Consider the following 14122-nt stretch of genomic DNA (forward strand, 5'->3'; position numbering starts at 1 on the left):
ACACGTAATTTAGCCCTTACCGCCTTAAAACACTCCAAACCAGATGGCTTTTATTTTTAGATTTTTAACATTTCCTCCTCTATCCTATTTGATTTTCAATGCTTCAGTTCGCTTACCAATACCACCACTACGATTTCCTCATCATTGAAAATCCCAATGGTCAGAATAACAGCAATGAGATTGTGTGCCAAAAACAGAGGGCCATAACTTCTTGGCTCCTCAGTGGTGCACTTAGTGGGTAGCCCAATGATGCACTGGGGATTCCTTCTCAGAAGTTTGCACTCAAGGATTTACCCAGCAATTGTCCAGGAGGGCTAGCTTCTCTTGGACAATTGCAGTGGGCTGGGAATCATTTGATAATGCAATTTAAATCATTAACTTCGGATGGTTCTACCAGTTTTACCTTACCCAACTCTGAAACAGTTGGGAGGAATAAAATATTTGTTACTCCAAAGTAACTATTTTAAGCACCCAGACCAAGCCTCACACGGGACCTACCAAACCACTCCCAGCCCCCAGATAAACCCCCGGCCTGGCCTGATACTGGACACCCAAGCTCCAGTCTGACGGGCCAAAATGTTTACCATCAGGAAGCTGAACTTCCTAACAAGGACAGCAAAAGGAAAACTATAAAATCAGAAATTTCAAGAACATTTTATGAACGACCCTAGTTATTTATCACACATGGCCTTGATACTAAAGGGTGATCTCCATTATTCTCTTGCAACAACCCAATAACAAAAAAAAACTGCACAATGATGCTGGAAGTTAATCACTCCATAAATTGATATAATATTTGTCTGAAGCATCCCACCGCCATTGAAAACACAACCTCTTTTGCATGCTCATGCTGTCTCAGTCAAACATTCAGCTTCGTTAATAGATCAAAGCAAACAATCCAAGCAGGACATGAAATGCAATGCATGAAGTCAAGCAATCACAAAGCAAACAATGCTTCCAAACTAGAATGCAGCATTTCACCATTGCGTGCAATCAAAGATGGGCTTCACACACAAACATACTCACAGGTTCACATTCCTATTTCACTCATTATTCAAGCAGCGAATGGCCATAGGAAGTAAAAACATGAAAACGTCAAGCTTCAAATCCTCCGGCACTTTTCTCCAGCAATTAGGCCTACTCATTGTTGACAGTATTTAACATTGTCAAGTTTTTTTTCTCCTGTTACATAAACCAAGTCTGCCCCATGCTGAACCTGCCAAAAGACTTATCTGTTCTTCAAAATGAAACAGTAAACTTGAAAGAAAAAGGTTTGTAACATCAATTTGAGTATAAGTTTAAGTTTATGAACTAGTGTCACAAGTAGGTTTACGGTAACACTGCAATGAAGTTACTGCGAAAATTCCCTAGTCACCACACTCCGGTGTCTGTTTGAATACACTGAGGGAGAATTTAGCATGGCCAATGCACCTAACCAGCAGGAGGATACACCCTCTTTTTACTGCACTATCTGCCCGAAAGCAGGCAAGTTTAAAGCTCCCATTGAAAGGGAGACAGTAAGTTTCCAAAGTGCATGAATAGAACGTGGGGTGTCATCGCTTCTGTTGGGGGTGGGGGGCATTGTCGCTCGTATCAGGGAAAGGTGGCATCACTTTGTCGGGGGAGGGTGGCGGAGCTAGGAATCCCATTTGAGGGGGGAGGCAGGGAGGTGGAAGCGGTACCGCGCAGGGCTCAGTCTAGGTCTTTAAAATAGTTATTCTGGAGTTAGAACTGCTTTTTTTCTTCTCTCTCAGAGTAACTACGAGAGTAAAACTGATAGAACCATCTAAAATTAACAACTTCAATCACTTGTTGGATGGTCCCCAGCGCAGTTAGCACTTCTGCCCAAACTATTTCTATATGCGCATAGATGTGGGCTTGCCTTGCTGGGGTGACACTTATTCTCCACCCTAGATTGCCCTTTAACTGAGTGGTTTCAGAGGGCATTTAAGAGGCACAGAGATTGCTGTGCACCTGGCGTCACATGCAGGCAGACCAGGTGGTCCAACTAATCAGTGAATTAGATGGGTTTTTACAACAATCAACAATGGCTTCATGGTCATCATCGGGCAGGAGGGGAGGGCGGCGAGCGAGGGCAGGAGGGGAGGGCGGCGAGTGAGGGCAGGAGAGAAGGGCGGGCGAGCGAGGGCAGGAGGGGAGGGCAGGCGAGCGAGGGCAAGAGGGGAGGGCAGGCGAGCGAGGGCAGGAGGGGAGGGCGGCGTGTGCGCCACTGAGTGAATGTCACTCCATACATGCATGCCAGCCAGCAGGCGAGGAAGCGAACGCGTGCGTGCCAGATAGCCAGCAGGCAAGCACGTGCGTGCCAGCAGGCGAATGCATGCCAGAGGGCAAGCACACACCAACCAGTGGACGAGCAGGCACCAGCCTGTGAGTGCATATGTGCATGCATGCACGCGCCGGACTGCACCCGCACCACCGCCAGCCCGCGCATGCGCCCGCCAGCTCGTGACTCTCTGACTAAGAATCATCCAGACTTGAAACATTAGCACTGTTCTCTCTCCATATAAGATGTCAGACCTGCTGAGATTTTCCAGCATCTTCTGTTTTTGTTTGAGCCCAGATCCACAGTATTTTGCTTTGATTTTATTCTAACGCTAATGATTTCCTTTTTAATAGCCCAAGTAACAGTGCTCAATATAATGATTACTTAGGAAAGGCCAAGGGACTTTGAACTCGATTTGAATATTCAAGTGGATTTCACTAGGGAAAATTATGCTTTTTAATGTGCCAGATGTCAACCCTTTTAAAAAGAAGCAAGATTCCATAACTACAATATGAAAAATCCCTCTTCAGATATATAAGAGGAATTTTCAGTGTGATCTCAGAGATGGGTGGAAGCAGGCACTTTTAGAAACTGTACCATCTTCTCACTCAAGAAGCGCTAATTAATGATTTCTAAACACCAGCATCATTGATTCAGAATGAAGAAATCACATAAACTTACCTCTTTAGGAATGGACGTCAATCTATTTCTGTCCACATTAAAATTTGTCAGCTTCCGTAACTTTCCAATACTTCTTGGCAAACCCTTAGAAAGAACAATTTACAACTGTTACTCAATGCATCCAAAGAACAAGCAACAACACAGCACCGGAACAGGTCCTTTGATCCACCAAGCCTGCACCGACACACGGTTTCTATCCCACTGTTTGCCTCCCATTTATGTGTCTATCAAGAAACGCCTTGAACATTGCTAACGTGCCTGCTTCCATCGCCTCCACAAGCTGTGCATTCCAAACAGCCACCCACCCTCCTCTGTGTGAAAAGAATCTATCCAGTTCATAATGCTGATCAGATATTTGGGATTTTCCAAGGATGGGATTCTTATTTCATTACCTATCTGAACTAACATAAAACGTGTTTAAGAAAAATGAAAACAGTTATAATCAAATTACTTCCATTAAAATTTTCAACATAACAACATGCAATTTAGGTGTGGGAGTAGGCCACTCAGCCCCTCGAGCCCGCTCTGCCATTCAACAAGAACATGACTGATGTGTTTGTAAACTCCTGCCTATCCCAATAATCTTTACTCCCTTTCTTACCAAGATTCTTTCTAGCTCTACTTTAAAAATATTCAAAGACTCTGCTTCCAGTGCCTTCCGAGGAAGACAGGTCCAAATACTCAGGACTCTGAGGGAAACAATTTCTTCTCATCTCTGTTTTAAATGAGCGACCCCTCGTTTTAGATGGTCCCACAAGAGGACCATCTAACTAAGAGGACCAATCTACTAACCAATCTACTAACTACAAGAGGAAACATCTTCCTCTCCACATACATCTTGTCAATAGTCCTCAAAGCTTAACGGTTTCAAACAAATTGCCTCCTCTTCTTCTAAATTCATTGGACACAAGTCTAATTTGTCCAATTTTTCCTCATAAGACAACCTGCCCATTCCAGGTGTTAGTCTTGAAAACTTTTTCTGAACTGCTTCTGATACATTTATATATTTCCTTCAATAAGGAGACTAACACTGTATTCAGTATTCCAGGTGTGGTCTCACCAGCATCCTCTAGAACTGAAACATAATCCCCCTACCTTTATATTCAATTTCCCTCTCTTATTCCTCCTGCCAAAATGGACAATTTCACATTTTTCCACATTACACTCCATTTGCCATATCTTTGCTCACTCACGTAACCTATGTTCCTTTGTCACCTCCTTATATTCTCTTAGATGCAAAGATGTGTAGATTAGGTTGACTGGCCATGCTAAAATGCCCCTTAATGTCAGCAGAACTAGTAGGGTAAATTTGTGGGGTTATGGGGATAGGGCTTGGATGGGATTGTTGTCAGTGCAGGTTCGATGGGCTGAACGAATCCTTACAGTGCAGGAAACCAATGATTCTACGATTCTTTATAATTTACTTTCCAACCCATCTCTGTGCCATCAACTTAGCAACCATTCATTCAGTCCCTTCATCAAAGTCAATGATATAAATTGTAAATTGCCAGTGATCATTGTGGCACTCATTACACCCTACCAACCAGAGATGGATCCATTTATGTCTCCCCTCTCTTTCCTATTAGTTGGCCAATCTACTAACCACCCTAACACCTTTTAATTGTTTGGCACTAATCTTTAATGTGGCACCATATCAAATGCCCTCTGGAAATCTAAGGACAGAACATCCACTGATTCCCCTTTATTCGTCGCACATGAGACTCATAGAATCAGAATCCCTACAATGCAGAAGGCCCATCAAGTCTGCACCGGCCACAATACCACCCAGGCCTTATTCCCTTAACCTCACATACTTACCCTGCTAATCCTGACACTAGGGTCAACTTAGCATGGCCAATCAACCTGGGAGGGAGCCGGAGCACCCAGAAGAAAACCACATAGATTCCTACAAAGAAATCCAATAAATTGGTTCAATGTGATTTCCTTTTCACAAAGCCATGTTGATTCTGCCTGACTTTTTCTAATGTCCTGCCATAACATCTTTAAAAAAATAGCTTGCAACATTTTCTCAATGACAGATGTTAAGCTAACTGGCTTGTAGTTTCCTGTTTTCTGTCTCCCTCTCTTTCTGAATAAAGCAATTACGTTCACTATTTTCCAATCTCAAGGAACCTTCCTCAAATCTAGGAAACATTAGGAAATTTAAAACCAACACATCAACTATCTCAGTATCCACTTCTTTTCAGATTCTTCCAATATTCACATTTATTCTTTCAGACATAAATACTTTATTTCCCTCTTGATATTACAAACCACACCAGCTTAAGAATCACGAGTCTTTGTTCATCTCCTTCTGAATAAATTCGTAATAGTTCAAATTAACATTATACAGGCTATATTACTTCTCAACTCCTCATCAACAACCAAGTAGAATTCACTGAAGTTGAATTGCACAGTTTTCTTAATTTAAAAAATGTAACTCAAGATAAATATACAACTCTAGATTGTATATTTGTCATAAAGGTTCAGTTGCGGCATTGTTGATTTTGTAAAAAAGCTCATCTTCCCGCTTAAACAGACACAAGAAATCATAAAAATAGCTGCCAAATGTCACCTGACCTTTTTCATTGTAATGTGATCAAGATCCCAGAAAGCTCCAAGTGGATTGCAGGTAGACATATCCAGGCATGTGAAGATATTTGGAATTCAATTTGCATTTCCACCAGGGTAAACAAAAAACAAACTCACTGTGGCTTCCCTGGAGATATAAATAGCGTTTTTCTGCTCTCCTGAAACTTGGGAGAATGGAACTATTGAAACTAATGGCAGAGAACTTTAAAAGGTTAATTACCACAGCTACAAAGAGAATGGATGGGACTATGACCCCACCACTTCAGTAACCCAATACCTAATATGGAAGCATGATTCAACAGTTTGGGAAAGCAGCCATTTTAAGTTTTGGAGCTGTACAAAGTGTGGCTGTGAACAGTCACTGTGTGCAGAACCACCATGAACACCACAAGAAAGACAGCTTGAAACAGAAACTGCTACTCAACATGGAGAGACTGAGGGAGGCTTCCAGAAACAGCTATTGCACTGCTGCACCAAATCAGGCAATTAAAAGCAGTACTGTAAAAGTGAATCAGGAGCCTTCACTTACCCCCAGGACCTGTCTTGTTTGTCGAATCCACTTGCAAATACAACTGCAGAAGCCATTGCAGTAGCTAAACTGAACCTTATGTTTCTGCCCTTTGACTTTGGAAAAAGGGAATTCAAACAATGGGCTCTCTAAGATATCTCAGATGGTACTGAAATCTTATCTTCAAGTATTTTTAAACTCTTTATCTGCAATTTTAATCTTTGAACCTGTACTTTAGTTAGTAACTTCATCACTCTTACACAAATAACTTTCAGCAGTAAGTTTTTGTAATGAACTTGTTTAAAGCCCGTCAGTTGGGTTGTTCTTTAAATTGAATCACTCAAATTGAAAGCAAATGCACATACACACAAATTCTTAGCTCACAGACTGAGTCAGGTAACACTTTACAGGTAAGAATGTGTTGGAATATCAAATGGGAAGTTGGCATCCCAAAGCACAGAGAGTACTGCAGGAAATATGGTGAGGAAAGGGACTTTTTCCTCTGGAGCGTAGGAGGCCGCAGGATGACCTTTAGAGGTCTATAAAACAATGAGAGGCATAGACAAGGTAAGATGGTCAATATCTTTGCCCAAAGGTAGGGGAGTCTGAAAGTAGAGGGCATAGATTTAAGGTGAGAGGGGGGAGATACACAAGTGTCCAGAGGGGCAATTTTTTTCACACAGAGGGTGGTGAGGGTCTGGAACAAGCTGCCAGAGGTAGTTGTAGGGGCGGGACAATTTTATCTTTTAAAAACCATTTAGATAGTTACATGGGTACGGTGGGTATAGAGGGATATGGGTCAAACACCAGCAATTGGGATTATCATAGAGGTTTTAAAAAGAAAGGGCGGCATGGACAAGTTGGGCCAAAGGTCCTGTTTCTATGCTGTAAACCTCTGACTCTATGAAAGCACATATTTTTAATATTGAGAAACTGCAGAAATGGTCATGTTAAAAGAATCACTGGCACTGAAAACAAAGTAAAAAGTCTGACAACACCAGGTTTTAGTCCAACCTATTTATTTGATAATATACTCGCAAGTATATTATCAAATAAATAGGTTGGACTAAAACCTGGTGTTGTCAGACTTTTTACTGTGTTTACGCCAGTCCAACGCCGGCATACCCACATCATGACTGAAAACAAAGTCAGCAACCAGGCACCTGCACCCATGTAATGCTAGGCTTCTTGGTTTCATCATATCACCTACTTTTCCAAAATACCACCTACAGTTAATGCCCTTCACCATCCTGATAGTAAATGTAGAGAGCAGGGTGGTGTGTTGATGTGGTAAGCAACAGCAAGGTCTGCATCCTGCTTGCAGATGGGCCAAAGGTGTTCAGCAGAGTGTTCACCCAGTCTGCATCTGGTCTCCCAATGTAGATTAGATCGTATTTGGAGCTGTGAATGCAATAGACCAGATTGAAGGAATTGCATGTGAAGTGCTGCTTCACCTGAGAGGGGTGTTTAGGACCAGGAATGATAAGCAGTGAGGAGTATAGGGGCAGGTGTTGCACCTTTTACGGTTGCATGTGAAGGTGCCATGGGCATGGGGTGAGGTGTTGAGTGTGAAAGAGGGTGTCTGATGGGGGAATGAGGGGAAGATGTGTTGAGTGGTGGCATCATAATAGAGTTGGCAGAAATGGCAGAGGATGATCCTTTGAATGCAGAAACTGGTGGGATAAAAAGTGATAGGGGGACCCCATCCTGGTTCTGGGAAAGAGGATATGGAGGAGAGCAGATGTCCGGGGATGGGTCGGACGCTATAGAGAGCCTGTCAACCACAGTGGCTGGAAAACCACAATTGAGGAAGAACGAAGATATATCAGCAGCATTATTTGGAAAGTGGCATCATCAGAACAGATGCAGCAGAAGCAAACAAACTGAGAGAATGGGATGGGGTCCTTACAGGATGTGGTGTGTGCAGAACTGTATTGAAGATAGTTGTTGGTGTCAGTGGGCTTGTAATTGATACTAGTGGGCAGTTTATCACCAGAAACTGAGACAGAGAGGTCAAGAAAGGGAAAAGAAGTGTCAGAAATGGGACCATGCGAAGGTGATAGAGGGGTGAAACTTGGAAAAAAAGACTTGGCCTGTGAGAGTCAAGAGCAAAAGGGAAGAGAAATGTTCTTGAACTTCCCCACACACGAGTATTAAGGTAGATATTTTAAAATTGATTTAACAAGGAAATGGTTAAAATTTGAACAGGAGAAATTTAAAAGGATGTGGCTGGGGGCGGGGGGGGGGGCACAAATGAGGTTATAGGAGATAATGCCACCATTGAGGTCCAAATGGCCTCTTTCTGTGCAGGAATTTCTATAATTCAGTGAAAAGTTTCCTTTAGACTGTCCCTTTACTGGGTTCCCAGAACAAGTCACTAATCTATCACCAGGGGCATTTATAGCTTGAGAGGTGGCACTCTACATAAAGTGTGATTGACCAGCAGTGTCTCCTGCTCTTACTGTGAACCACTGGCATGTTTGGAAGGATTTGCAGGTTGACGCATCAATTTATTTGACTGCGTTATGAACGCACCTTCCTTGGCCATTGAGTACCGTGGTGGACTCAATCCCAGAGCTTCTGGCTCAGAGGCAGGGATGTTACCCACTGCACCAAAAGACCTCCAGTAAAAGGTAATGACACTGGTTAATAAAGTCATTAAAAAGAACCAACTTACTAGGGTTCATTTATAGAACAACTAAACTTAAATCAAATGAGTCATGTTAAACTCAAATAAAATCTTAGTTAGGCCAAAACTGAAGTTACTGTACATAACATTGGTCTTTGTGCTATTAGTTTATATTGCAGTATTAGAGGAAGCATGAAATATATTCACCAGAACTGAGGGGAGATATTTATCAGGAACACTGAACAGGCTGGGGCTCTTTCTGAAGAAAAGATATGGCTGAAGGGTGATCTGATTAAGATAATGAAAGGTGTTGGTAGGGTAGACCAAAGGAAATGTCTCCACTTGTGCGACAGTCTAAAACTAGAAGCTATAAATGTAAATCAAAGACTGGCAAGACTGTAGAACACACGCACACATGGAATAGTTTACGTGCTTTAAGGGAAAGATAGATAAGAACAAGGAATAAACAAAGAGAAGTTTCTGCTGATCAGGTCAGATAAGATATGGACTGAAGACAGCTGTAGACAATAAACAACAGCACAGACCAGTCGGGCTGAATGGTCTGTTTCAGTACTGTAAACTAAATGCTACAAAACCCCATTTCACTGATAACATTCCCAGTTTCACCTTGTCTCAATTGAACTGGGGGAAAGACATGAACACAGATAGACAGAAAGTTTATTCTGGAGTTACTGATGCAGGTACAGCAACAATGAATAAATAGCAGTACTGACCACCAGCTGATTTTCAGTGAGCACCAGCTCCGTAAGGTTTCCACATTCACCAATAGTGTCTGTCAACTGTGTCAAACGATTCTGGTCAAGCTTCAGAATGGAAAGGTGCTTTAGTTTTCCTATAGGAAGGCAAGACAGGAAAACTAAAAGGAAACTTTTGCATGAAAATTTATTAAGATATTTTGCGCATCAACTTGTTTTGAAATCCCATTTCTCAGGCAAAGTTTGTATTTAGACTGTCAGGGTCAACAATGACAATCCCTCCAAGAATGGTGGAGGTTTATAACTCTATAAAAGCACAATGAAATATTAAGTTCAATTTTTTGTACTCAGATCAATGGAGACATTTTATTCAAATCACTGTTGTGCAAATAATGATCTTAATTAATTAAGAAACCAAGAAATTTGGCTTAGGTTTACACCTGTTCGCAGAGATTTTCAATCACAGGTAATATCTACATCAAGCAATTTGGTGTTAGTTTAATTTGATAAAGGAAATTTGATATATGACATCCCTTTACAGACAATATAAAGAAGAAGGAGTAAGAAAGCCCATCCTGGTTTCTACGAAGAAAATTCACTCTTCTATATTTCCTTTCTAAACCATTTCTAATAGAGGGGGTAAACTATTCCCAGACCTGTTCTGAAATTATGACAAAGTATGAAGCCACATTCCAAGTGGTACAATGGAATAGAGAAAAAGCTTTCAATATGTTCATTATTTATCAGTCATTCACGGCAAAGCAACCAAGGAATCAAAACTAAATAAACGTGACAGCTATGCCACCCAAATTTGGTTCCATTCCCTAATTGAGGCTTGGAGTTTTATTTCTATGCCACTTTCTATCAGGGTATCACAGTCAAAGGTGGGATTACCTTGAGAGGACAGCAGTCAGAAATTTGGGCAAAATATTTGATGCAATTATCTTTAGCTGTACAGCAGTGCTGTAATCAATATTCAGGGTTGGAATACACAATATAGAGAGAGATGCTCAACAGGTTCAGAGTGCAGGTTACTCATGCAAATAAGTTCTCAAGTCTGGAGTTTCATGCTGCAAAAAAAAACTGAATGCAAAGACAAATTAAGACAAATTTACAGTTTGGTGCAAATATTTTTCTGGTTCAATAAAGCCTGATGGATAGGAAAGCAATTGTGCATTTCCCTCAATGCATCACCAACAGTGGAAGAGACAGTAGCTTTCAGCAAAGGGAGAGATCATTCAGCTCATCTTGCCTGTAATGGGGATTGTCACGCAGCTCATCTCGCCTATAATGGGGACTGTCACACAGCTCATCTTGCCTCTAATGGAATCGCTCGCACAGCTTCATTGCAAATGGTCAGTTGACAAAAGTCCTTTGTGCTTTGCTCCTCTTGCCACATTATTTCTTCAGCAATGCACAAGAAATCTACAGTTTCATGTCAAGAGAAGCCACTTAGAAATAAATGTCATCAGTGGAAGGGAAAGGCAGAAGTTTTCTAAATTCCCGGAGCTTAAATTCCTGAGGGAGCTGTCGGTTTAATACTCAGGTAGTGGGCATCATTGGAAGATTGAAGCACTCTCCAAACAAAAGAGCATATTTTGTTAATTGATAGATCTGAAAATGCAAATAATCTGTCTCATGAACATTAAGCAGGTCATGGCACATTAAAGACCTCCCATAAATGTGAACCCACCGATTCCATCCGGTAAAGTCTCCAGTTGATTCTGTGAAACCAGCAGATCAGTGAGCAAACCAAGTCCACTAATCTCTTCTGGGAGTTTCTCCAGTTTATTTTCTGACACATCTAAACACAGCAAGTTCTTCAGGTTTCCAATTTCCTGTATTAATTAAAAAGAAAAAATATTTCATGTCCTTACATGAAAGTTGAGTGGTGAAGCATGCACTGCTGAGAAGGACAATTTCTCTCCCGGTGATTCCAAATACAGAAGCTTTTTGTTTTAAAAAAAATGTATTTGTAGCCAGCCATTTCTGAAAATTGAAAATGTCATTAATCAAAGTTCTTATTAACCTGGTTTCGAAAAGATTAAGTGAATGAAAAGTGAAAAAGAATGTTCCACTAGCTAAATATTTAAAAATTATAATGTCTCAAATTCATTCAAAAGCATAAATTTAAGTCTGCATCTTAAATGCACCCCCCCATTTGGTGAAAAGTTACTTCATAGCTTCTTGATCTATTAGATTAGACCTTATCTATTAATGTTTACCCAACAACTAAATCTAAGGCAAAAATGTGTATTACAAATATTGTCCATACACACTTCCCATCTGTCCCTTTTAACTTAGGGTTATTATGTCTTGCATTTGTGTTAAAATTACTCTGCTTACCACATTTAAAGTAGTAAATGTACACCTAAAGTTAACACTTTGCGCAATATAACCATCGGGTTTGCAGAATTCCCTGAAAAAGTTGAACATTTTTCTCCACATACTTTTACTATGGGACCTATAGAATTTGTCATATGAACTGTACAATCACAAGGGCTGTAGAAGCAGCTCCCTGAAGGCACTGGATCCGCTTGATTGATCAGATTTACTTTATGTAATGTTAAACAGCACTTTATAATTGTTGCTTTTCATTTCATTACAAAATGAGTTCTCTGCAGTGTAATTTGGACTCCCAACTATTGACTGCATCGCTTGTCAGATAAAAGAAAATCGTTGTGGATGCCGGAGTCTGAAATCACAAGAGAAAATGCTGGAAAATCTCAGCAGGAGATGCCGATTCCACAGAGCAGCCGAATATCCAGCTTTTGAAAACCAAACATTTCAATAAAATGTAAATTCATCTTTCTAACTCCTGATGTTTCGGAAACTTAGTTTCACTCCCATCACCCTCTCTTGGCCTTGAGGCAAACATTGTACCATAACACTGATCCAAGCCCAGTCCCCTGGTGAAACAAACAGCAATTTTCATTTTAATACTCACCCCAACCATTTAGTAGCTTCTGCAATTCCTTCCTTTCAATACAAGAACAGAACATATTTGCAGAACTCCCAACCCGCTGAATCAACCATCTTTTACTCACTCCTGCATGCTACGGGATTTTTATTTGGGAATTCCCTTGCCATCACTGCTCACAGCCTTCCCACTGTCTCTCCTACCCATTTCCACAACAGTGCTCCTTTACTTCCACAGAACAGTATTTCCATATCTGGCCCCACCTCCCCCACCATTACCTTGATACTGTCTCTCTCTCTTTCCTCTTCCACATCAACACTTGAACCACAGTGGGGTGTGAAGTGTTCCCAAAATGCCAACAAAGTCTACTGGTCTCTATGCTAACACTCATTTGTCCATTATTTCCATTCTTATATACCAACAAAAACAACTTTGTCCTTAGAGGCCCTGCTTTCTAGAAGGCATTGGTACTCCTTCAGTAACCAGGAGGGGGGTTTCTGGTTGGTGGGATAGGTGGCGGGTGTTCTGGTGTCACCCAGAGAAAAACATTTCAAAATCTTTAATGTATGCAATAGCAGCACAATGGCACAGTGGTTAGCACTGCTGCCTCACAGCACCAGCAACCTGGTTTCGATTCCCAGCTTGGGTCCTTGTTTATGTGGAGGGGCAAAGCCCCGAAAGGCATTTGCAACCAAATAAACCTGTTGTACTTTAACCTAGTGTTGTGAGACTTCTTACTGTGTTACCCCAGTCCAACACTGGCATTTCCACATCATGTGTGGAGTTTGCAAAATCTCCCTGTGTTTGCATAGATTTCCTCGGGGATTCCAGTTTTCTCCAAAGATGTGCAGGTTAAGTCGACTGGCCATAATAAATTGACCCTTAGTGTCAGGTGAACTAACAAGGTAAATACGTGGGGTTAGGAGATGGGGCTGAGTAGGATTGTGGTTGGTGCAGATTCGATGGGCCGAATGGCCTCCTTCTGCACTGTCGGGATTCTTTGATTCTAGGATTGAACAGCCAGGCAATACTTGTGAAGGCAATGAAACAATTATTTTCATGTTGAGAAAGCATTATGCCTTTGGAGAGGAAAACTATTGTCCTGCTGACCTCTAAAAGCATGGCTACTTTTAGCTGAGACAAGCATGGAAAGTCATGTTTGCAGACCCTCCTGTCTAACAAGAAAGCACAGAATTGCCAATGCAAAAATTAGGAGGAAATACAGATTAATGACAAATATGATCACAAACTTCACTGGGCCAGTGGTGCAATGGATAATGCATCTAACTACAGATCAGAAGAATCCAGATTTGGCTCTTGGCTGACACGATGTCCAGTTTTAAGGCAGCATGGTGGCACAGTGGCTAGTATTGCTGCCACATAGCACTAGGGATGCAGATTCAATTCCCAGTTTGGCTCACTGTGTGGAGTCTGCACATTCTCCCAGTGTCCACATGGGTTTCCTCCCATACTCCAAAAGTTGCATGGGTTAGGTTGTTTGGCCATGGTAAATTGCCCTTTTGTGTCAGGGATATTGACAGAGGAAATGTGTAGGGTTACAGGGATAGGGTCTTGGTGGGACTGTTGTCAGTGCAAGCTCCTTGGGCCAAATGGCCACCTTCTGCACTGTAAGAAGTCTATGAAACTTAAAGGGTTACATAAATCTCAATCATTCAGCATCAAGCTTTCCCACGCCTGGAGTAAGTAAAGTAATGCTCAAGATTTTGATGGGAAGGCATTATGAATGTGGAGGCTTTTCAGCCGAAGCAATCTTCAAATGGGAGTACAGCTG

At 41.5% G+C, this 14122-nt stretch overlaps 1 protein-coding gene across 1 annotated transcript in view; it reads right to left on the bottom strand.

The window, feature by feature from the left end:
• Window positions 1-14122, bottom strand: part of lrrc1 (leucine rich repeat containing 1) — a 402129-nt gene that overhangs the window by 259549 nt on the left and 128458 nt on the right. The window contains exons 8-10 of the mRNA XM_080192020.1: window positions 11104-11248; window positions 9429-9547; window positions 2966-3049 (exon numbers count right to left, since the gene is read on the bottom strand). Of these exons, the coding sequence (XP_080048146.1) occupies window positions 2966-3049; window positions 9429-9547; window positions 11104-11248 (348 nt within the window). The remainder of the gene's footprint in view (window positions 1-2965; window positions 3050-9428; window positions 9548-11103; window positions 11249-14122) is intronic.

This window comes from Carcharhinus amblyrhynchos, chromosome 7 (assembly GCF_965287045.1).
Source record: "Carcharhinus amblyrhynchos chromosome 7, sCarAmb.v2.hapA, whole genome shotgun sequence".
Classification (NCBI taxonomy): domain Eukaryota; kingdom Metazoa; phylum Chordata; class Chondrichthyes; order Carcharhiniformes; family Carcharhinidae; genus Carcharhinus; species Carcharhinus amblyrhynchos.